Source organism: Haliotis cracherodii, unplaced genomic scaffold, assembly GCF_022045235.1.
Source record: "Haliotis cracherodii isolate W230 unplaced genomic scaffold, xgHalCrac1.p SCAF_2, whole genome shotgun sequence".
NCBI lineage: Eukaryota > Metazoa > Mollusca > Gastropoda > Lepetellida > Haliotidae > Haliotis > Haliotis cracherodii.
In genome coordinates, this window is record NW_027266275.1 from 33,226,138 (window position 1) to 33,250,059 (window position 23,922).

The following is a 23,922-nucleotide window of genomic DNA, read 5'->3' on the forward strand; positions in this document are numbered from 1 at the left end:
TATGTTCTATGGTATAACGGGTACTCACTGTATAGCATATATTGTATAAAATTTGATTTAGTGTTATTATAATGAAGTTTGTTTCTCATAGGCATGAAGACATATACTTTATGACATCAAACTCGCACGCCCTGCCCAACGCAATTGGCTCAATGCAAACATTTCCACAAATGACTAACACGTGTATTTAAAGGTTTAAAGGGCTACTCATTGAACAGATACAAGTGTATTTACAATTAATTCCACATTTGTTATGCACCAGCACATACACATTTAGTGCACAACTGAGACGTTTAGTCACACTACCGATAAAATATACATATGTTTATTTCTGAGGACAAAATCCCCCATGTCCCAACGTTGCCTAGGGACGTTACCATCGACGTTAACGCCTCAGGATAACAAACGTATACTAAAAGTATACCAGGGGGCAAACACTCCCTCCAGAGCAAGGACGTGTAAACATATTTACGAACACGTTTCCATGTTACGTTGGCATACAATATCATTAATGCAGTTATTTCTAAAGAAAAGAACTTGATTGCGTGCTGTTGAAAGTGCTCTTACGCGCAAAGAATCGATTGGAGAATTGTGTGAGGAGATTATCAGACAATAGTCAGCGATTTGGGTTTAAAAAGTCAGTCATTCTTTGCCAATTTATGAGATTATGTTCTCTCGGATAATGGTGACATTTTTTAAAGCGCGAGCAGATTTCAACGTATTTTGTTTGAAGCATCCAATGTTAATTTGAGTTCCACTCTGGTCATATGGTTTCATCAACGATTTGCCGGCACTGAGGCGGAATGTTGTCAGGATCACGTTCAGGTTTAATAGCTTAACCCAGTACAGACTGAGGTGAGGTTACGTGAAATGGGGTTTAACGTCGCGTCAAAGATTACTGCACTAGAGATCTGCATGCATGTGTATGTGTGTGTGTGTGTGTGTGTGTGTGTGTATGTGTGTGTGTGTGTGTGTAGCTGATTGTACTAGTCCTGACTGATACTGATTATAGTGCTAGTCCACTGAGATACCATGCCGCATTTTCACATGAATACCCCACTCAGACACAGTATACTGACTCCGAGTCGACCAGTCCTTGGTTTAGGCCCTTAATGCGAAGTACCAGACAGGTACCAACTTTTAACGTCGTTTTGGTATGACGCGGCCGGGGATCGAAGCCCGGAAATTTCGCTCCCTGGGCGGACGCTCTACCACTGGACAATGGAAGCGGTCAGTACAGTCTGACAGTGAGTTGACACCACCGTCAACTATATCCCATCTTACCTCGTCGGGAGACACCAGGAATGGGATTCAAACATTGTATTCTGGTGAATTGAATTAGCTGACGCTTTAACCACTGGGCTACCCCACTGGCCTACCCATGTCCAGAGAAAGTCTGCACTTTGAACGATTTCTTTTTCAAACATTTCTGTCTTTAGATAAATGAATCTGTTCTCATGAATGTGCAAAATCCTTTACATACGTTGAGTGTATATCGTTTACTCAGTTCGTTTGGGCCATTAAAATTTGCATTTAAACCTAAACATTCCACACCAACATTCCACCGTACCAGCTCGCCTATAGCCACCGTAATATGTTGAGCGAATAACAACAGAGTAACCAATTCAAGTCATTCGATGACCCGACGGGCTGGATTACTGCTCATACTATCAGTCACTGGAACGTGCGGTCCAGACTCGATAATTTACAGACCGCCGTCAGATAGTCGAACTATTGCCAAATGTGGTGTCAAACAAACAAACAAACAAACAAACAAACAAACAAACAAACAAACAAACCTATGCCAAGGCCATCTGAAGTAGACCCTCGGAAACATCCAACGTTCAGGTCTTGCCAGCCAAGGATCTTCTCAAGCCAGTCAGAGTTCACGAACTGCCGGTATCCCAACATTCCACACAGAGCACCTACAGAATGTATGCCAGTGAATGGTCATAATGTTATATCAGACAACAGATTTACTACTATTTATAACATTTACGCCTCTACGTCGCTGTGGAAGAAAGCACTTCCGACCCAAGGCTTTTCGGGTCGTAGATTCTGATCACAAATTCGCTTCTATGGTCAGCGTCTTATACGTGCTCGTGGGTTTCACCAAGGTGAGGAACGACCTGCGTCACCTGTACTTGCTCCCTACATTATGCTGATGCTCCTGATGTAACTTAAACAATGTTCAAAGAGGAGTTAAACTCAACTCGCTACGAAAGTTCGGAAATGGAGGCAACACGTCATTGCACCCATTCACAATTTACCATTACGTGAGATTTCAATGTGTCACATTAAACCCTAAAACATCATGAATATCCTCAATGATATGATATGGAATGATAAAGTAAACCTTCCTCTTCTGTTTTACAATAGATTTGTCAGTACCATATATGTACCCGTGTCACCGTGAAGACCTGTATCACTTCGACTTTCCTCCCTCATCAAGCATCAAACATTTCTTTTATAATAACTGGGCATGAACAATAATTAGTGGTAACATTTGATCCAATTCCCTGTGTTGAATTGCGTCCCTTGGACACGCCACAAACCTATGATTGTGAGTTCGAATCCCGGTTCGAACATACCCGTGATCTTGGGTTTCACCAAAATGGTAAACGTATGATTCCTGCATCATTTAAGGGCCGTTTCCGTCCACATTGAGCTGATTGGAACACTAGTACCGTTAATAGCGGAGGTCTGTACATAATCGCTGCTGGACCAGACAATCCAGTGATTGATATCATGAGCATCGATCGACCCAAATGCATCAACCGAGTCAGCGAGCCTGACCACCCAATCCCGGTAGGCGCCTCTTACGACAAACAAAGTCGTGTCTTAAAAGAAGCATGGGTTGGTGAAGACCAATTCTAACCCGGATCTTGAGGAGTCCACTGACTGTATAACAAAACTGCATCATTTGGCATGAATAGTAACTAAGGACAAACCTTGTTCCGTAAGAGTTAACCAATGACTAACCTTGTTCCATAAAGAGGTCTTGTTTAGGGGGAGGGTAATCGTTTGCCGCTAGGAGGCGCGCTTCAGACAACATGTTAGCACAGAATTTCTCTCTTTGGCTCTCCAGCGACGCCTGGTGGTGGGTTAGAACTTTCCACAGCATTTGGGGGAGGCAACCGAACTACAACAGTGAACACATACACTCTGATGTAACCGTTTGCATGCTGTGACATGGGAATAAAAAGCATGAATGCGATTATTGTTTTCATTTTCTGTGTTCCAGTTAATGCACGAGTTATTCGCACAACCTTGTCTCACATGCTGGTGACAGATTGAAAGACAATATACAGCTATTTTGACACTGCAGTTTGGATCTGGCTCATGACAATAATGTAATCCCTGTAAAAGTGAACGATTTGTTTAACTGAAAATATCTACTTTTGACCGTGCCCTATCATCAGACTCCCGAACACCCTTCCTTGCAATACATGCTATTGTAGACAGAAAAAGTAGGGGACATTTTCTAGGTTATGGTTATTTGTTCATTTCCTCATTCGTTGGGACATACAATGAGTTTCTTTTTGAAATAGTCAAATCGAGGTAGATGATCAGAGTGAGTGAGTGAGTATGGTTTTATCAAATTTGCAGCAATATCACGTCGGGGGACGCCGGCATTGGGTATCACACATTGTACCCATGTGGGGAATCGAGCCCGGGTCTTCGACGTGACGAGCGACCGCTTTTACCACCAGGCTACCCGACCATGAGCCTGACCAACAGATCTCGGTAGTCGACAAACTTGTCGGGTCTTATAACAAGCATTGATTGCCGAAGACGAATTGTAACCAGGGATTTCTCGGTAGGGCCACTCACTGCATAACAAAACTGCATTACTTGACTTTAATAGTAACCAACCTTGATCCGCAAACGTTAACAAGGTGCGTGTTTTGGGTAGTTTTTTCATCACCTTCAATCTTACCCTTTTCATTATTTGTGTTTCAAAAGTCGTCCATTTTTCAAGTTTCCTAAAAGCATCCAGTCAGTGTGACATAGGACATAAACAACACTGTCTTCAACTATTAATCACATTCCTTTGTTGGCATATTTCATTTATTACCTTACAGTGCTTTCACATACACAGTTCTGGAACCTCACAAAAAGACTACCTCCACGTTGTCAATACATAATGCTGCTTCGCCAAACCGCTGAGCCCCTAATCGCACAAACAGCACGAGCCACAGGAAGCCGCATAGTGCTATGTATAGAAGGATCAACCGCCCCTACATACGTGTACAGACAAATGTAGTGTTTACTGATTACTAATGACTCCCTAACAGCTCAACCAGGCACCCCCGGGATCTAGACTGCCCCAAGGCGGAGGGATGGGTTAATGGCTACCTGCATTGCAGGCACTGCTGCCGTAGACTGGTCTCGTAAATAATAACTACAAGTTAATAATCTGGATCAGTTTTAGTGAGAAGTATCCCCTGTGACCTTTACCAGCGAAGAGATCAAAGGTGCGAGATCATGCCATTGTCTTCTGTTTGAGGACACTGACCGGAGGCTACCAGTAACGGAATGGCAGTCATGTGTAGACGCATATTCCACAGCGTGTTCTACATTGTTGACCGGACCGATCGGTTTTACAATTAAAAGCAAACATGTTTTGATCAAAACCCAAATTATATTAAATGGTCGGTGTCTTCCGAGGGTATAAAGTCACTACCATGTGTTCTAGAAGGATTACCGACCGCCTCCGTGGTCTGGCGGATAGTGAGTGAGTGAGTATGGTTTAACGCCGCTTTTAGCACTATTCCAGCAATATCACGGCGGGTGGCACCAGAAATGGACTTCACACATTGTACCCATGTCGGGAATCGAACCCCGATCTTCGACGTGACGAGCGATCGCCTTAACCATAAGGCTACCCGACCGCCCCTTCTGGTAGATAGAGCGTCGGTGGTCGGTGGTACGATCCCCGGTCGTGTCATATAGGCAATACTGTAAGGATGGTACTTGTTGCTACCTGGCCTGGTTCTCGGCATTAAGGAGATGAAGCAAGGACTGGTTGGCTCGGAGATGGGCACCCATGGTAAAAATGCAATGGTATCTCATGGGCTGGCCCTATGAAACCGGCATTAGTCCGGACTAGTGCAAATATACACGCACATACACACACACGTTAATGCACGTCGCTTTGTAACTGAATAATCTTGAACCCGTTCTTAAACCCCATTTCACCTCACTACTAGAAAGATAGTGTCAGAATTCCTGTCTCTTTACTACCATTTCTCTGTCATGGCGAACTAAAGATGAAGTTGCAAGTTAATACTTCGAAATCCATGTTTCTGTTTTCCTTAAAGGATTATACCATATGGTATTATATTTGGTAGAATGTTTGAATGATGAATAATAGCTTTCACAAATGATTGTTTCATATTCAATAGTTTCAACTGCTGGTAATATGTTACCATACCATTTACTAAAACATCTGAGTCTTTTTAAATCTAAGCCATGTTTACAGTGCTACCGTTCTCATGCCCAGCTTTGTCTATTATAAGCGTAAGGTACGGAAGCCTTTTAGGGCTATTTGTTTTTTTTTTGTTTATTTTTCTTGAAACTACAAGACACTAACTTGAAATTTTTAAGATGTTATGTTGCAATTTCAAGATACTTAGTTGAAATTTCAAAATACTACGTTGTAAGTTAAAATTTCAAGATAATAAACTTGAAATTTCATGATGATAAATTAAAATTTCTAGAAAATAAATATCTTGAAATTTCAATTTATTTGAAATTCCAAGATAATGAATTAAAATATCAATATAAATAAAAATTTTGAAATTTCAACTTAGTATCTTGAAATTGCATCATAACATCTTGAAATTTCAATTTGGTATCTTGAAATTTCAAACTTGTATCTTAAATTTTCAACATAGTATCTTGACATTTCAAGAAACAATGGCCCTGAAAGGCTTACGTAGTAAGAGGACGTTGTCTCCATAATAGCTACACTTAATAGTCACGAAGCACAATAACTGTACATGCCTCTCATCACGTGGTTGTTGTCACTCCAGCTTGATAACAGTGTAAGAATCTATGGGTGGCCCAGTCGTCGAAGGCGCCGCAATTCGCTGTGCAGAGTTGCGTCCCTTGGGCACACCATAAACCTATGATTGTGGGTTCGAATCCCTGTTCACCCCGATAATGTTTCTAGGTTTGTCAGAACCTTACCCGTGCTCGTGGGTTTCACCGAAGTGGTAAACGTCTGAGACCTGCATCCCTTCGGGCTTTCCTCATATGTGGGATGTGCGTTTCATTTGGACCTCAGTACTCAATACACGACATCAATATTTGATGGCTTGACGAAGATGCTTGCAGTGTACGCAGTGAGGAGATTGACCATTATGTAAGTGGTCTATATCATCAACAGTTTTATAGTAAACAACGGTTATAACGAACTCAAAGGGACCACAAATTTTAGTTCGTTATAACCGTAGTTCGTTATAAGCACATAAACAACATATACAACAAATGACCGGGATTAAAACGTAAGTTCGTTATATCGGTCAGTTCGTTATAAGCGCGTTCGTTATAACCGTAGTTTACTGTAGGTGTCAATATATTTGTATGAAGTTATACACAATGCATTTTGCCACGCTAACCTTCTGAGTAGTTTACACATATGAATGGTTAAATGTTGGCTTGAGTATTCTATTTACTTACCCGTTCTCCTATTTCGAGGTAGAATATCTCGTGTGACAGTGAGTAGCCGCTGTATCCATCAGCCGTCATCATCCGCCAGCACTTGTCAGATATGTGACACTCCTCCTTACTGGTCTTACTGCAGAAACAGGCATATACCTTCAGTTGCATACATGATTGTTCACGAGACTGGGCTGGCTTCAATGTCTGCTATCGTGAAAAATGATGAATATGCCGGAAAGAAATGTCGTGGGCTTGTATGAGAGGATGTGGATGTGGATGTGGATGTAGGTGTGGATGTGGATGTGGATGTGGATGTGAATATGGATATGGAGGTGGAGGTGGAGGTGGGGGTGGATGTGGATGTGGATGTGGATGTGGAGGTGGATATGGATGTGGATGTGGATGTGGATGTGGATGTGGAGGTGGGGGTGGGGATGGATGTGGAGGTGGATGTGGATATGGATATGGATGTGGATGTGGGTGTGGGTGTGGAATTGGAATTGGATGTGGATGTGGAGGTGGGGGTGGATGTGTATGCGGATGTGGATGTGGATGTGGATGTGGAAGTGGGTGTGGATGTGAATGCAGATGTGGATGTGGATGTGGGTGTGGATGTGGATGTGGGTGTGGATGTGGATGTGGATGCGGATGTGGATGTGGGTGTGGATGTGGATGTGGATGTGAGTTTTGCTGTGAGTATGGATGTGGATGCGAATGTGGATGTGGATGTGGATGCGGATGTGGATGTGGATGTGTGTGTGGATGTGGATGCGGATGTGGATGTGAGTTTTGGTGTGGGTTTAGGTTTGGATGTAGATGTGGATGTGGATGTGAGTTTTGGTATGGGTTTGGATGTGGATGTGGATGTGGATGTGGATGGAGGTGTGGATGTAGGTGTGGATGTGGATGTGAGTTTTGCTGTGAGTATGGATGTGGATGCGGATGCGGATGTGGATGTGTGTGTGTGGATGTGTGGATATGGATGCGGATGTGGATGTGAGTTTTGGTGTGGGTTTAGGTTTGGATGTAGATGTGGATGTGGAAGTGAGTTTTGGTGTGGGTTTGGATGTGGATGTGGATGTGGGTGTGGATGGAGGTGTGGATGTGGATGTGAGTTTTGGTATGAGTTTTGCTGTGGATGTTGTTGTGGATGTGGATGTGGATGTGGATGCGGATGTGGATGTGGATGTGTATGTGGATGCGGATGTGGATGTGAGTTTTGGTGTGGGTTTGGATGTGGATGTGGATGTGGATGTGAGTTTTGGTGTGGGTTTGGGTTTGGATGTGGATGTGGGTGCGGGTGTGGGTGTGGGTGTGGGTGTGGGTTTGGGTTTGGGTGTGGGTGTGGGTGTGGGTGTGGGTGTTTGTGTTGGTGATATTGTGATGCCAGTATGGCCATTAAAGAATAATGATGAAGACCATAGAACAAATACAACCCCATAACCTTCTGAGTAGTTTACACATATGAATGGTTAAATGTTGGCTTGAGTATTCTATTTACTTACACCTTACAACTCCATAATGAACACTGACTACTATTAACAACTATAACATTCTGAGATATATATTTTTTAAATTTCCATTGTCAGCAAACAAAAAAGCACTACCAAATGACCTTCACTTACACTCATCTATCCACACAAACAGATATGTAATGGTACCAATGTTTTTATTATCATGCTAACTTGCCCTCGTTCTGTCTCACGTAAATGCGAGTGACAAGGACGGTGCTACAGCAAATGACCCAAAGCTTTAATCTGTCGAGAGCGGTAATCTCCCTGATCCCACTAATCCCCCTGAATGAATGGCAGTGAGTCAGAGGCTCTCAAGTCGGGCTGCATTATGACATAGCTCTTCCTGTTTGTCTCCTGGGACAAGTTTGAGGCGGAGATCTCTATTCTATAACAGTTGTCTGTAATTGTTGGAATAGGCTGAAGACGCCGCGATATACCTGCATGGTTTCTTGCAGCAAAGGAACCCTTGCTAAATGGAACTCCAGATTCACCACTACACAAAATCACGTTTGTAAATATTACAATGACTTGTATTTGTGTATTGATTGATATATCTTCTTCTATATCAGTTTGTTCTAATAGTGTCCAATGACCATGCGTTACGTGACAGAACGATGTATAAAATATAACATTGTGATTTATAACAGTGTTCTCTTCGGTGTTCTATAACAGGGCGCCATATGGCAGACATATATGTTCTATGGCGTTCTGTGTGAGTGTGTTCTATATCTATAAGTTCTGTGAGTGCATTCAATGACAGTGTGTTCTACATCTACTATGTATATGTTATGTGAGTGCATTCAGTGACATTGAGTTCTACAGTAAACTACGGTTATAACGAACTCAAAGGGACTACTAATTTTAGTTCGTTATAACCATAGTTCGTTATAAGCATATACACATCATAACTACAGCAAACAGTCGGGACCAAAAAAGTAAGTTCGTTATATCCGTCAGTTTGTTATAAGCGTGTTCGTTATAACCGTAGTTTACTATATATCCATATGTGTTCTGTGAGTGCATTCAATGGCAGTGTGTTCTTTTTTCATATTTTCTATGAGTGCATTCAATGACATTGTGTTCTTTTCCCATGTGTTCTGTAAGTGCATTCAGTGAAATTGTGTTCTTTTTCCATATATTCTGTGAGTACATTCAATGGCAGTGTGTTCTACATCTATATGTTCTGTGAGTGCATTCAATGGCAGTGTGTACTATATCTATATGTTCTGTGAGTGCATTCAATGGCAGTGTTTTCTACATCTATATGTTCTGTGTGTCCATTCAGTGACATTGTGTTCTTTTTCCATATGTTCTGTGAGTGCATTCAATGGCAGTGTGTTCTACATCTATATGTTCTGTGAGTGCATTCAATGGCAGTGTGTACTATATCTATATGTTCTGTGAGTGCATTCAATGGCAGTGTGTTCTACATCTATATGTTCTGTGTCAGTGCATTCAGTGACAGTGGGATCTACAGCTATATGTTCAGTGTGAGTGTTCTTTGATCTGATTCACATGTTCTGTTTGGGTGTTCAATGTGGATATGTTCTGTGAGGGGTTTTCTGTGGTAGTGTCTTTCTGTGAGTGTGTCCTCTATCTATATGTCCCGTGGGTGTGTTTTCCTACGACAGTGATGTATTCTCTGTTCTCTATGTGTATTTATGACAGTGTATGATCGTATGACTTCGTACGACGTGTGTGTGTGTGTGTGTGTGTGTGTGTGTGTGTGTGTGTGTGTGTGTTTTGTATACAAACACTTTCCTTTTCCGTAACGAATAAACAATAGCATTTCGAAGCCGCTGTAGGATAGAGAGTGTATGGTTTCCTTTGATGTGAAATTAAAATATACACTTCTCGAATGTTTTTCGGTCTCATAAAAGCACACATACACAAACATATCCCAAGACAATTGTTTTGATACGTAATCGACCCCACAAGATCTGTATCGAAGACAAAAATGGTTGAAAAACTGTTTCCCATGAAACAAGGTATAGAGATGCATAAATATTCAATATCCATGCATTCTTGGTGTGGTCTGTTGTACCCAGACCAGCCATAGTCAATAGTGCAACAACTTTCAGCTTGTTATATCACAATGTATAAGCACAGTAGCAAACATCGTGACACAGTAGTGAGTGAGTGAGTGAGTGAGTGAGTGAGTGAGTGAGTGAGTGAGTGGGTGAGTGAGTGGGTGAGTGGGTGACTGAGCGAGCGAGTGAGTGAGTTTGGTTTTAACGTTACTTTGAACACTTTGTCATTTACTGTAAGAGCATGCGCATTGGTTAAAGAGCAAAAGTGAAATCAAGGTAAAACTTCAAAATGACATTATATATCTGTTGAGCCCCACTACCAACTCCACATACACCAAACGGCATTACATTCTGAATACAAATGGCCATGAAGTGGCAAAAGATATACTAGATATAGGCTTTTGAAAATAGCTGCTGTAGTATTGACAGCTTTAGGTGCCATAATTCATGGAAAGAACGATGTGAAGTTTCATTAGTCCAGTGATTTCTGAGGAGATTTTGAGGAAAAAAGAACATGGTGGAAGTGCAAAGGTCAAATCGAGGTAAATATGTTAGATATTGCGCAAATGCCCACTACTACAACCCACAAATAACTTTACATGTCCAAAACCCATTACGTTTTATACAAATTGACTGAGTAATGGCCATATATATTTTTTACTGATATGGCTGCTGTGACGTAAATTGTATAACTTCACAACTCGAACGGTTGTGTACGGGAGTGTTCTAACCACATTATGTAAGTAAGAGCTACAACATTATTTCCATAATCATACGTTATATCATAAAAAAACATATTCCATTATGCGATTCCGATTATATCATAAAATTACTACGTGTGTGAATTTTCTTCAGTTGTTAACAATAAAATGTTGGCAATAAAATGCACATTTATCCACTTCTTGTTTCATTTAGTTACTTGGATTAATATTCAAAAATCCAAACTTGTGGGACTAATGGGTAAACTTGACCATGACCATGGTTTTTTAAGAAAGTACATATCATTCACACACATCCATACACACATTCACACTCACTAGAAGCTTTAGTACTTATGAAGACAGAATGCAGGATATATATTTAGTAAAGTTTTGGAATAGCAAATGTTTATATTTTCAAAAGGTTTTCATAAGGAGCCCATTTCGTATAGAATTCAGTCTGTTTGGCTTTATTAAAGTGTCTATATTTTTCTATTTGGTAATAATATTTAACCTCATTTTGGAAATGTGTAATGGTTGGTTGGTTATTTTTCATTTTGCATCAATAAACTACTGGGTAAACTTATAAATACTAAATATTATAAGTTTTATGTAAGTTTGTTTATATGGAGAAAGAGGAATACAACTGTCAGAATTAAAGTTGTGTGACATATATAATTACGCAAAATCATGTACCCTGTGCCGAAGAACTCGGTGAGACAGTCGTCGGAATCTTGTTCATGCATCGTCTCCTCCAGTTTGTACTCCCATATTGGGATGCTGGCATCAATGTCCCGACTTGGGTAATCGAGCTCCCAGAATCCATCAGCCAAAATGTCGCCAATACCTACAACAGTGACAAAAACCATCAAATCCTTACTTTTCTTCATAGTCGTATATGTAACTTTGTCACGTGAATTGGAACAGCCAACTAGCAACGATGACGCCAGGTGTTCGCGTGTATGGTGAGTGAGTATAGTTTTACGCCGCTTTTTAATGGCAATATTCCAGCAATATCACGGCGGGGGACACCAGAAATTGGCTTCAAACATTATACCCATGTCGGGAATCGAACCCGGGTCGTCGGCGTGACGAGCGAACGCTTTAACCACTAAGCTACCCCATCGCACCAGAAACGGGTGTGGATTTCCTGCGGTATCGGTAGCACAAGTTAGAGATCCATCATTAAATTACTGAATGGGTTGGGGAGGGATTGGTGGTTGGGTGGGGTTGGGGTTGTTGTGGGATTTGGGAGTGCGGGGACGTTGGTTTGGTGATTAATTTGGGGGTTATGGAGCATATCAAACTCGCTTTGAGGTCAAATAAACTGCCGAGCCAAAGTGTGAGTGTTTACCCAAAAGCATGTTTGATGGCGGAAGAAATGAAACAAAAGAAGAAATGGTTATTCGATGGTGATGTTTTTCAAACGAGTATCATAGTTATGAACGCTGCAGTGTGTCGGCGACTGGCTTCATGATACTAAGTTTTTGATAATGTTTGTAATATTTTGGTCAAATCCTACATTCAAGAGTTTTCAATCAGTTTTCACAAACTAACACTAAAAGATATTTACTTTCAACATAACAACTAATTTTGAACTTACAAGTCTGGTTACGAATGTTGCAGACAGTGCACGCCATATTTGAATTAGCCAGGCGAAAGCCATATTACCTTGACGTCACTCAAACGTCAAACCAGATTTTGTTTACGGAGCATTAATTTGCCTCTACCATATGCCCCGAGAAGAGTATAAGTTAAGGGAATTAACTCGTGTTGGATAAAAAGGCCAATGAAGGGCTTGAATTACAACGGTTTACCAGCATGGCAAAATCAGCACCTTTCATTCAATTAGGTTCCATGAAAATGGCAGACCCGACCAGCGGCATCCGGGGGGAAATCAGGGGAACTACCACTGCAGATGCGATGTGAAGAACCTATATGCCAACGTGGCGTATCTCCTCTCCGTGGAACAAATGCACATGTTTGTATGGAGATCCATTATTGACAACCATTGCGGCAGCCCATCTCCTCGGTTGCTCGTTGTTTCAGAACAAATTGATGTAACATCAATTCTTGATTGTGAATTATTTACAAAGTTCCATACACGCTGTTCTGCTGTTGTTTATTGTCTGAAGTCGTACGGTGTTTCTCAGGGTGGGTATTTTATAGTGCATGTATTCTAAATGAGTAAGTTCAGCGGATGGCGACATCCATATTTTAGTGCTTCCAACAATAGCGCCTAATCCATAACAAGACCGCTTTGTGACTTGAAATCTAGTTGTACAAGTGTTGAGGCTTACGTGGAAGATGTAATGAATGATTGAAATACGTCTTCAATACCATTAAACCGCGGGGACAATAAAAGCATAATAGATTTCTTCGAAGTCGTAGAATTGATGTGAAATAAATAGTTATAAAACTAGGTTATGTCCGCGGCGGATGTTTTGCGTATTTGAGGCGTGAAACGTCAAGTCAATTTGGTTGCCTCCGTTTTCACACTCCACTATGAACAAACAACCGTATGCAAACTGAGACTGCACTGAGATACCATGCCACGCTCGTATTGACTTGGACATTAAATATATGTTATTTGGCAACCTCAAGCAAAATACAAAGATAGCTTTAGGGGTGACGTGTCCGCTCGAGTGAGTGAGTTTGGTTTAACGCCGCGTTTAACACTATTCCAGTTATATCACGGCGTGTCAGCTTAATGTGGGAGGAAAGCCCGAAGTGATGCAGGTCTCAGACGTTTACTACTTCGGTGAAACCCACGAGCATGGGTATGATGCTGATAAACCTAGAAACATAATCGGGGCGAACCGGGATTCGAACCCACAATCATAGGTTCCTGGCGTGCCCAAGGGCCGCAACTCTGCACAGCGAATCGCGGCACCTTAGACGACTGGGCCACCCATTCCACCCTGTCCGCTCGACGCTGAAGATACTGACAGAATTTGTCAGTAGTTCCAAAGACAAGTGAATAAATGAAGCTACGGGTCATTTTGAATCTCATGGTCCTGATCGAAATGCGTGAATATTGTTAATCATTATTTCTTCCTTTTAATAATAAATCCTGCCAAATAATGCAAAATGGACAATCATTTACGTGGAATTATTTTCACAGGTTCTTGAGACTATTCAAAAGACCTGAGTCAACGGACCAACGTTAAGATCCACAGTGAAGATCTTGGATTGTTTGTTAACCTAGTTCAATGTTTAAGCTGTGTCTTCACGCGCCCGCCGTGCCATTAGTCCAACACTGCTTATATTGGTGTAGTGCTAGATTCGATCATAACAGCTGGTGGACCGCCTCCGTGGTCCAGTGGTAGAGCGTCCGCCCGGAGAGCGGAAGGTCCGGGGTTCGATCCCCGACCGCGTCATACCAAAAGACGTTAAAACATGGTACTTGTTGTTACCCTGTCTGGCGCTCGGCATTAAGGGGCTAAAACAAGGACTGGTCGGCTCGGAGTCAGTATACTGTGTCTGAGTGGGGTATTCATGTTAAACTGCGGTATGGTATCTCAGTGGGCTAGCACTATAAATCGGCATCAGTCCGGACAAGTACAAGCAGCCACACAAACACACACACGTACATGCACGTCGCTATATAAGTGCAATAATCTTGGACGCGACGTTAAACCCCATTTCACCTCACCTCACCTCATAACAGCTGGTTATCCCAACTTTGGAGACAATATTCTATACATGTACTGGAAGTAAAAGCTAACCACCGAGTGAACATTCCACGCGCTGCTCGTTTAGCGATTAACCTATTTCTTAGCGTCACTTTTTTGTTTCTTCACATGTTCGTCCTAACTGCTCATGACAACACGGGTGTCGCGAGTTGAATGGGTACTCCATTGTGACGCATTTACATCATGTTTTACTATAGGTCTTCAATAAATCAATCATTCATTTCAGTATTAAGGCCTCGGGCCCACGTAAATTAATACAATGAAAGTAGTTCGTGCGGGCGTGCAATAGCAAATACGTATAATTGTGAAGATCGGAGATTGACGGCATCTTTCATGTAATTTGCTAAATGTTTTAGAAAGCTTACATCGGAGGACTGCAGCATTGTGATCAAACTATCCCTTGATTTAGCATAAGTATGTACATTGAATAATGGTAAATATTATGAACGAATATTAACATGTGCGGGGCATATCAAAATTTTTCAATTACATGTTATACCCCATTCAACTCAGCGTCTCTCTGTGGCGCTCTTACAAATTGCCATAGATCGCCATATAGAGCGCTAAGATCTCCAAAATCGCTACCTGATCTCTAACTGATCTCCATGATCGTCAGGGCGGTCGGGTAGCCTAGTGGTTAAAGCGTTCGCTCGTCACGCCGAACACACGGGTTCGATTCCCCTCATGGGTACAATGTGTGAAGCCAATTTCTGGTGTCCCCCGCCGTGATATTGGTGGAATATTGCTAAAAGCGGTGTAAAACCATACTCACTCACTCCATGATCGTCAAGGTCGACTTCCCTGCACAAAGATCCGTGGCGCTCTGCCCAGAATGCCGTCAGAGCGCTATCGTAACACCTTAGAGCACCGCCGATCGCCACGACAGACTTGGACCTACCCTTCTGCTACCAAGCGTAGACTCAGAACGCTAAGGGGTTTTATAGATCGCTATTGGATCGCAACGGGAGAACTATCTGATCGTAATCAGATCGAAAGTGCCCCGAGATAGTCGACAAATGAGGAGACCTATGGCGTTCCCTCAGAGCGCTAGTGGAATAAGTCACATAATGGACAAAACCGAAGTGTCTTATCGATGCCCACTCTCCTTTTTTTATGCAAAATTTCCAGTTCAGCAATTCTTATTATAGTAACTATACACCTCGTCATAAATATCGCAACACCCACTTTTTTCACTAAGTAAAACTGGATCGTCAACCTCATAAAAATGGTGCTTAGAAAAGCACATAAAACTGTTTATATGGCCTCATGTGAGCGTTCATTCAGAACATTGACAACACAAGACCGAATTTGAGCACTAAGTGAGGGTTTAATTGTAGCAAACTAAAGTTCACTAAAATCACCGTGAAATAAGGTGAAATAAGTATGGCTGCCGGAGTCGTTACAACAGACACACAACACAGTTCACATTTCATTAATGTCGAACACACTAGTAAGGTCCACAATGACTGGCTAACTCAGTATCTGGTGTAACTGCCTCGCACTTGGATAACATGTTCTACACGACTCCTCATGCTGGTCACCCGACGTCTGAATCTCTGTTGGGGGATCTGCTGCCATTCATCATGCACTGCATGGGTCAATTCCTGAAGGTTCTGAAGTGGAGGATCCCTTGCTCTCACCCTACGTCCCAAAATGTCCCACAAATGCTCAATAGGATTAATGTCTGGACTTCTGACAGGCCAGGGTAGTGTCTCAATGGCGTTGTGTTGGAGATGCTGAAGAACAGCTCGTAGGAACAACACCCCCACACCATGACGGATCCACCCCCAAATGGAACATCAGCGTGAATGTTCCTCTGATCATATACTGTGCCTCTCTGCCTCCAAACTCGCGCCCTCCCGTCTGTATGAAGCAGCAAAAATCTGCTTTCATCGGACCAGTGGATCCTTCTCCATGTCCTCAGGTTCCAGCGAGCACGTGCTTGGCACCAGGCTAAACGGGCATGGCGGTGCTGATTTGTGAGGAGTGGACGTCAGATTGGCCGTCTTGCTCTCAATCCTGCAGAATTTAAGCGTCGTCTGATGGTGTTGATGGACACTCTGTTGTATGGATGCCATCCATGTCGCAGCTTTGTATAAGTAGACTTTGGGCTTCGACTGGCTTGGCATACGAGAGCACGATCTTCCCTGTCATTGGTTTTTCTGGGACGTCCAGACCTCGGTGCAACCTTCACTTCACCGGAAGCAGTATGCTTACGTATTAGCCTGCTGATGACAGTGTGATTAATGTTCAGTTGTGCTCCAATAGCACGGCATGACATACCAGTTTGGTGCATACCAATAATTTGCCATCTTTGGTTCAGAGGCACTGGACGCTTGGGCATTTCACTGGTTAGTCAAAATAGAGCTTAATTTATGCCTAAAACCAAATTTTAGCTGTGTCTGCCAACATAACATACGCCAAAAGAGCCTATGTGCATACTGCATTTTTAGCAAACCGACCCCCGGTACAAGCATGCTCAACGCAAGCATGCACGTGCAGCTCAGAACAGGGTGTACATGTGTTTGTGATATTATGTTCACAGATGGTGTAGTATATGAAATATGTACTTGTAGTTTAAAAAAACGAAAATTATATTTTCTACTTTTACTTTAAAATGTGTGGTTCGATATTAATGACGAGGTGTATATAAGTCTATTTTCTTTTTGATAGCATACTTAACAAGAATGGTTCTAATGTAGGCGAAGCCTTTAACAGTGTATATAATCTAGTTTTTGAATAACTCGACCCCTTGCATTAGGTCTTCTTGCCTTTAGGTATCGCTCGATGGCTTCTTGTAATGTTAACCTGGACAAGGAACAAGGAAGAATCAATTTATAGTTACAGAAGCAACGTTCCTACTCACGTCTGTAGTAATTGGGCGTGCCCTCGGCAACATAGGGCGTGGCATCACCACTGACCTTCCTGGCCAAGTCTCTCAGCTGCTGGATCTGTCTGACAGGAACATTAGGCGATGAGGTGTCGCTGTCTAACTTCCGAAGCAAAACGTTTAGAGTACCTGTGTGATAAAAATAATGATTTTGACAATAGTATAGAATAATCAGTTATCCTCCTTAAACGTCAGAGAGTGCCCAACCTTCCAGGCACATTGCTACCAGGAACTATTAGGCACAATGCGTGTGTCATTAAAGCCATTGTGAGGGTTCAGGATTCATCCAAATCCACAGTAAACTGACACTGCCAAAGGGGTAGTCATATAAATAAATAACAAGGAACTAACAAATGGAAGGGATCTTATTTCGGTTATTCTAACTCGAAGGGTGCGTTTATTCTCATTGTGAACGAATAACCGGAGTGTTGTTTCCTTAAGGAAAAACAATCACTGTCAGAAGGAAACAGAGTGATTTTTTACGCTTTACTTTAAAATATATTTTATATTTGACTCTTCTCAGTTTCAAGCGTTTGTCTTTAGTTACAACACTTTTATTCATTCCTGTTGAATAATCCATTTCACTTACATTTTCCATTAAACGTAAGATCACGTCACTAAACTTTACTTTGTTGATGGCAATTGTATGAGGAACAGGGCTGTCATACTGATATGTTCAGTAGTTTAAGAGAAGATGTAATTTGTTCAGATGTAACGGATGTACAACGGACAAATCCTGATGCTAGAAACTCATATTAACCTCATCACGGTGAGATAACAAATCAGATAGTGCATGCGAATAAACAGAAATGGAAAAAAAGCAATTCACCGATTACAACGTATCCGTTTTTCGTGCAAGTTCAGGAAGATCAAACGATTTTTTCATGCTTAAAATAGATGATGAAACAACCTCTGAACCAACTGATTTCATTAATTTACATTCGAAATTAAGTCACGTTCGATAGCTTATCAATATAACGTCGTCAATGATTTTCATATCTTATCTATATGTCATAGTTCGTGTCCTATTGTTATCCGGGATAGAATAACAGCCTCAGTGTGATACGAACAATGGTTCCATTGTCAACATGCTGTACCCTATCACCTTTTGCCTCAGTCAATGTAACACCAGTACACAGTTGACACTGCGAATTAACCGTCGCTTGATATCAGAAACGAAATTCTTTGATCCAAATAAAATTAAACCTTTCATATTTGACACTTGTAACATGACGATCGTGATGGTTTTAAGGTACAACCACCCTCGTATTTCGAAGGCCTTCGGTAAAGAGGACCCTTGGGACTGCCGTGTCATAACGCTGGCTGATCTGTGGACATTGATGAGAAGGCGCAGCTGTTTCTGGTTGTGTCATCATGATGTACAATAGACACGCTATGGGCACGGAGCGGAAACTCTTCCCATACTTCCACTACGCAATGACAGTTCGAGCGACAAGGTATCAGGTTGCTAATTATATATAAAGTGTTTAGGTTACGTAGGCAGACTAACATGAATGAGTCTGATGCGCCTGGGGAGATGTGATGGATCCGAGGTGAACAGGTGTGTTGTACAGAGTCACCAATGCGATAACCAGTTCACTCAATTAGCCCTAAGTGTGGCAAACGATGGTTTTATCGTAATGGATTGTTAATTTTAATGTATGGAGTCATCGGTGATAAAATTTCTGAGTTCATGCTCCGAATGATATACACTGATTGACAAAAAGTAACATCTCTCTTTGTCTCTCCCTCTCTCTCTCTCTCACTTTCTCTCTCAATCTCCTGGTGTCCTATCATGGTTATCGTAATTCCCAAGGTTTCATTTAATTGGGTGCTGTCTCCTGTCACTGACATGTCTTGTGCAGAACACGCTCAGTGATCCATTCATGTAAGCTTTATCACTATTTAAACTTTACGTCCTATGGAACCTTTTTGATACAGACTAATATTCTCTGGCGTTTGAATTCACTGCAGCGGCAGTATGTGAGGTCAACGGTAACATTCTTTCCCCTTTATCGCTTGAGATTCTTCGAGACAGAATAGGATGGCGTACAATGAATACATGTATGTATAAATAAGAGAGGGCGATGCTTGTACATAATGGCGCAAGTGCATTTCGCAATAGAAAGAATGACCGTAAAGAATCAGTTATGATTCACACAGGCAAGACAAAGAATGAAGTGACTCCGGTGTGTTGGTAGTATAGAAAAAGTGATCTTGTACGATGACTCACGTGAATTTGTAAGAGAAAGAAATGATTGCGTTCAATGACTCCTGTGTGTTGGAAGTATAGAAAAAGTGATCTTGTACGATGACTCACGTGAAGTTGTAAGAGAAAGAAATGATTGCGTTCAATGAATCTAGTTTGTTGGTAGTATAGAAAAAGTGATCTTGTACGATGTGTGCAATGACCCACTTGTATTGGTTGGAGAAAGAAATACTGAACCATGACTTACATGTATTTGTTGTGGAAAGAAATATTGTTGCACAATGACCCATTTGTACTGGTAGGCGAATGAAATGACCATGTACAATGACCCACGTGTGTTGATAGGAGAAATACTAATACATGGTTGTTTACACTGATCCAGATGTGTCGCTTAGAGAATAGAATAGGTGGTTGTTTACAATGACCAATGTGTGTTGGCAGGAAATAATTATACATAGTTGTTTATAAATGACCAACGGGTGAAATATATAGTTGTATATTATTACTTATCTGTGTTGGCAGGAGGTATAAAACTTTGTGTACAATGACCCACGTGTGTTGAAAGGAAACATAATCATAAAAGATTGATTATAATAACCAATGTGTGCTGCTCGGAAAAATAAATGATTGTTGACAAGAAATCTTTGCGAACTCGAATATTTTGTTGACATGGACAAGGGGTGTACATCACTGTGTTGTGTCAACGGAGAAAACACACACAATCCTTATTATTAACTGACCAGCACATATATTTATGTATTTAGATTTAGATTTTCTTTTGATTGGCAAAAACAATTAGGCTCAGCAAATGAGAGACACAACCGATAATGTCATTCTCATAATATCTGTAGTTTTCTGAATACATTGTAGTTTAGTTGATAATTTAGTCACTGTGACCTCACCGAGTACCGTTATAGTATCCCAGTCTTGGCATGAACACACAATACATTTTAGTTATTTGATGTTTAAAATAGCATGGCAAACATAGATCTATGACAATAGGATTATTATTGTAGACATGAATGCACTCCCTAGCCCAAATACGAGAACAATATAGAATTCAGGGTGTACCCACGCAATATCCAACGCTTGCACGTTGTCATGAATATATCCATACTGGCATTCTGAAGTATTAGTCGTTGAAACAGCATCCCCTATGACACAAAACATCAAAGGTTTTATCACCAGCGAATGAGTTGCTAGTTCTATCATGGTGTGTGAGCTTAATAATGGAAGACCCAGTGGGGATTCCGGTTATCACGGGTCCCTGGCAACCATGCTGGTCGTAAAGGGACGATTAATAAAGGGGTTCGTGGTCGAATTGGTTACGTGTCATCGTACCCCGATGGCCTGGATCGCTGCTCAAAATAAGCACTGGATTGTCTAGTCCCAACCTGTAATACCCTTTTAAGACGGTTGTGTTGCTCACAAAGAAAGAATTGTTCTCGAGGTAGATCCGGAAAACGGACCCAGTATGGATATATAACTGGGCCGCCGGCATGACCTATGTACAGCAAGGACATATCATTAGTATGATTAACAACTGACTTCAGTATTTGTTACGCTTATGGAGGTATAAACAAGAAAGAAGTCAATTCTTATGATTACAAAAACAATACTAGCTTCCAAGACTGCTTAGTGAATCATTAACACAAAAAACTGCCAGAAATACGAAATCTGGGACATTGTGCAGCACAAAAATGCAACACAGGCACAGTCCATTCTATTACCAACCACTCAGAAAACATATCGTGACTTATTTTTTCGGTTTATGGTAACAGAATGCTTAACATAAACTACTAGATTAGCCAATCAAAGATGAGCACATCAATTGTATAGATCGATGCTCATGATATCAATCACTGGATTGTCTGGTCCAGATTTGATTATTTACAGACCACCATATAGCTGGAATATTGCAGAGTGCGGCGTTAAGCAAAAACCAAACAAACTAACAAACGAACAACAAAATTAAATTAAACACCTTTCAATTTGTACAAATAAAATACGCCCAAACCGCAAAACCTGCAATATGCATTTTATTCCTTCCTCAAGAGACTTTATTCATTTTATTTCCGTGTTCGTTTCAAGCCGGCTCTAATGATGCTATATGTATTCGGATCACACAACCCGTAGGTTAGAAAGTGTCTGCATTCAGATTCGTGTAAGACATGCATGTAAGGACATTGTTCCTATAAGCTTCTCGTTCTTGATGCAATCCAGCTGAATACAACAGACATGTCATAGTAGGAGTACATATTAATGCAGTAGAGTAGGTCTCAGATAGACATGATAGAGTAATACCGGTCTCCTGGGTACGGCGGATCCTATGTTGAATACACACAATCATTTATACCCTAGAGGTGCAATCAAAGAGCGTTTCAGTTCAGAATTTAGATTGGAATTGACCGAGTGAATATTATATATTACAGTGAATGATAACTGCCTTGCGTCTGGTTTGTGTATCTCAAGTGGGAAATTATCATACGTTAACCCTTATATGTTGGACTGAGCAGAGGCGTTAGTTGATACGATGTCCGAGTCGGACTACCGTAGCCTGTTGAAAAAAGCATTCAGGTCGTCACGCAGAAGACATAGGTTTCATTCTTTCTATTCTTACAATTGGTTATGACCATGCTTGTGTCATGGCAGCTATATTACTGGGTGTCATTGTACAAAGCGATCTTAGCACAAAGGTGATCTTAACTCCCATACCTCAACATAGACTTACGATAGTCGTAGCACAAAGGTTGTTTTGTACAACGACACCTTCGACGTTAATATAAGGGACGCAATGCGATACTCGAACCGACAAAACACTTTCCATATTCACAAGAAAGCCCTGTCAAAAGCAGACTATATCATGAACATGTTTATGATTAACTGTCAAGTACCGATGTGCAGGTGTTCTCGAATACGTGAGCGTATCCTGCCCCATCGGTGGCACCCGTCACAAACACATGCAAAGGCAAGGCCTTAGTAAGCTTTCAAAAGGTTTTATGGTAGACATGTGGAGGACATTTCCAAATTTGACGAACCAGGTACCAAAATGATGTCTGATGCAGGTCCTCATTTTGATTTGTACCATAAATATGTTCCCTTGTTTGTACAGATTGGATACGCTCACCTTTTTCCGATCACGTGGTACCACCTATATTGGATAGTGATTGGATAGTGATTGGATAGTACAGTGGACTCTGCAGATACTTGGTATGAGTATGGAAAGGGTTTTGTTGCTTTTACTGGCCAGAACGTTTAACTTAAGCCTCAGGAATATCGATGATCTGATATCGTTCAATTATCATTAAATAGCCAATTCCTTTCCGCTGATTTACCTACCTGAACTAGAAATAAAGGAGATTAGAGAGACCTGGGCCCCGTTCCTCAAAGCGATCTTTACACTAAGGTGATCGTAAGTCCCATACTTTAGCATAGGCTTACGATCATCGTCGCGCTAAGATCGCTTTGAGGAACGGGGCCCAGCTCGTCTGTTTCATATTTAAATCTATGTAGAAAGATTCGCAGAGAAAAAACTCTCCACGAAACTGTATGACAAGAGTAATAGTAAAAATCCTTTTATGCAATATTAAATATTAAATATTTAGCAATATTCAGCCCCAGCCTCTGGTGTCCACATTTCACAACTTTTGTAGAACAATCGAGCTAGCTTTTTCACGAAGATTTAAAAGAGCGACATACGACTCTTGCTCAATAGTTGTTGATAAAGGTTACAGTGTTAAAGGTCTCAGTAAAGCTTTCATACCTATTTGGACTTGTACAATATATTCACGTGGTATTTTTTAGGTGAACAATTGACTTGTCTTTGCATGTATTTAGTGACGGATCTCACCGTTTGGGCAGGTTACACCCACTTTTTCGCGAACACATGGTATCACTATTTGATAGTTATTCGTGCTCATGCTATAGTCGGAATAGTACAAAGAGATTTCTGTATATGGAAAATGTTTTGTCGCTTATAACAACAGAGGAACATAACGCGTAGTTCCACCAGTAGACAAGCAGTAGTAACCATGCGATACCATTCGCGCTTATGATCTTATTCCGTCCGTTACACTATCAGGAACAAAAGCAATTTAATATTTGTTGAACAATCATGCTTCTCCTCTAACCAACTGCATTGTTTGGTGAAGGCCAGACAACGTCATTGATTCGCAGATTGGGTTCTATGAAACCTTGAAATAGCCACAGCGGATGAT

The 23,922-nt window shown here is 41.3% G+C and overlaps 1 protein-coding gene across 1 annotated transcript in view; it reads right to left on the reverse strand.

Annotated features, from left to right (window-relative positions):
• The window catches only part of LOC139469027 (UPF0764 protein C16orf89 homolog), a 34,486-nt gene that overhangs the window by 983 nt on the left and 9,581 nt on the right, over window positions 1–23,922 (reverse strand). The window contains exons 2-6 of the mRNA XM_071251162.1: window positions 17,473–17,625; window positions 11,608–11,758; window positions 6,688–6,805; window positions 2,983–3,142; window positions 1,800–1,925 (exon numbers count right to left, since the gene is read on the reverse strand). Of these exons, the coding sequence (XP_071107263.1) occupies window positions 1,800–1,925; window positions 2,983–3,142; window positions 6,688–6,805; window positions 11,608–11,758; window positions 17,473–17,625 (708 nt within the window). The remainder of the gene's footprint in view (window positions 1–1,799; window positions 1,926–2,982; window positions 3,143–6,687; window positions 6,806–11,607; window positions 11,759–17,472; window positions 17,626–23,922) is intronic.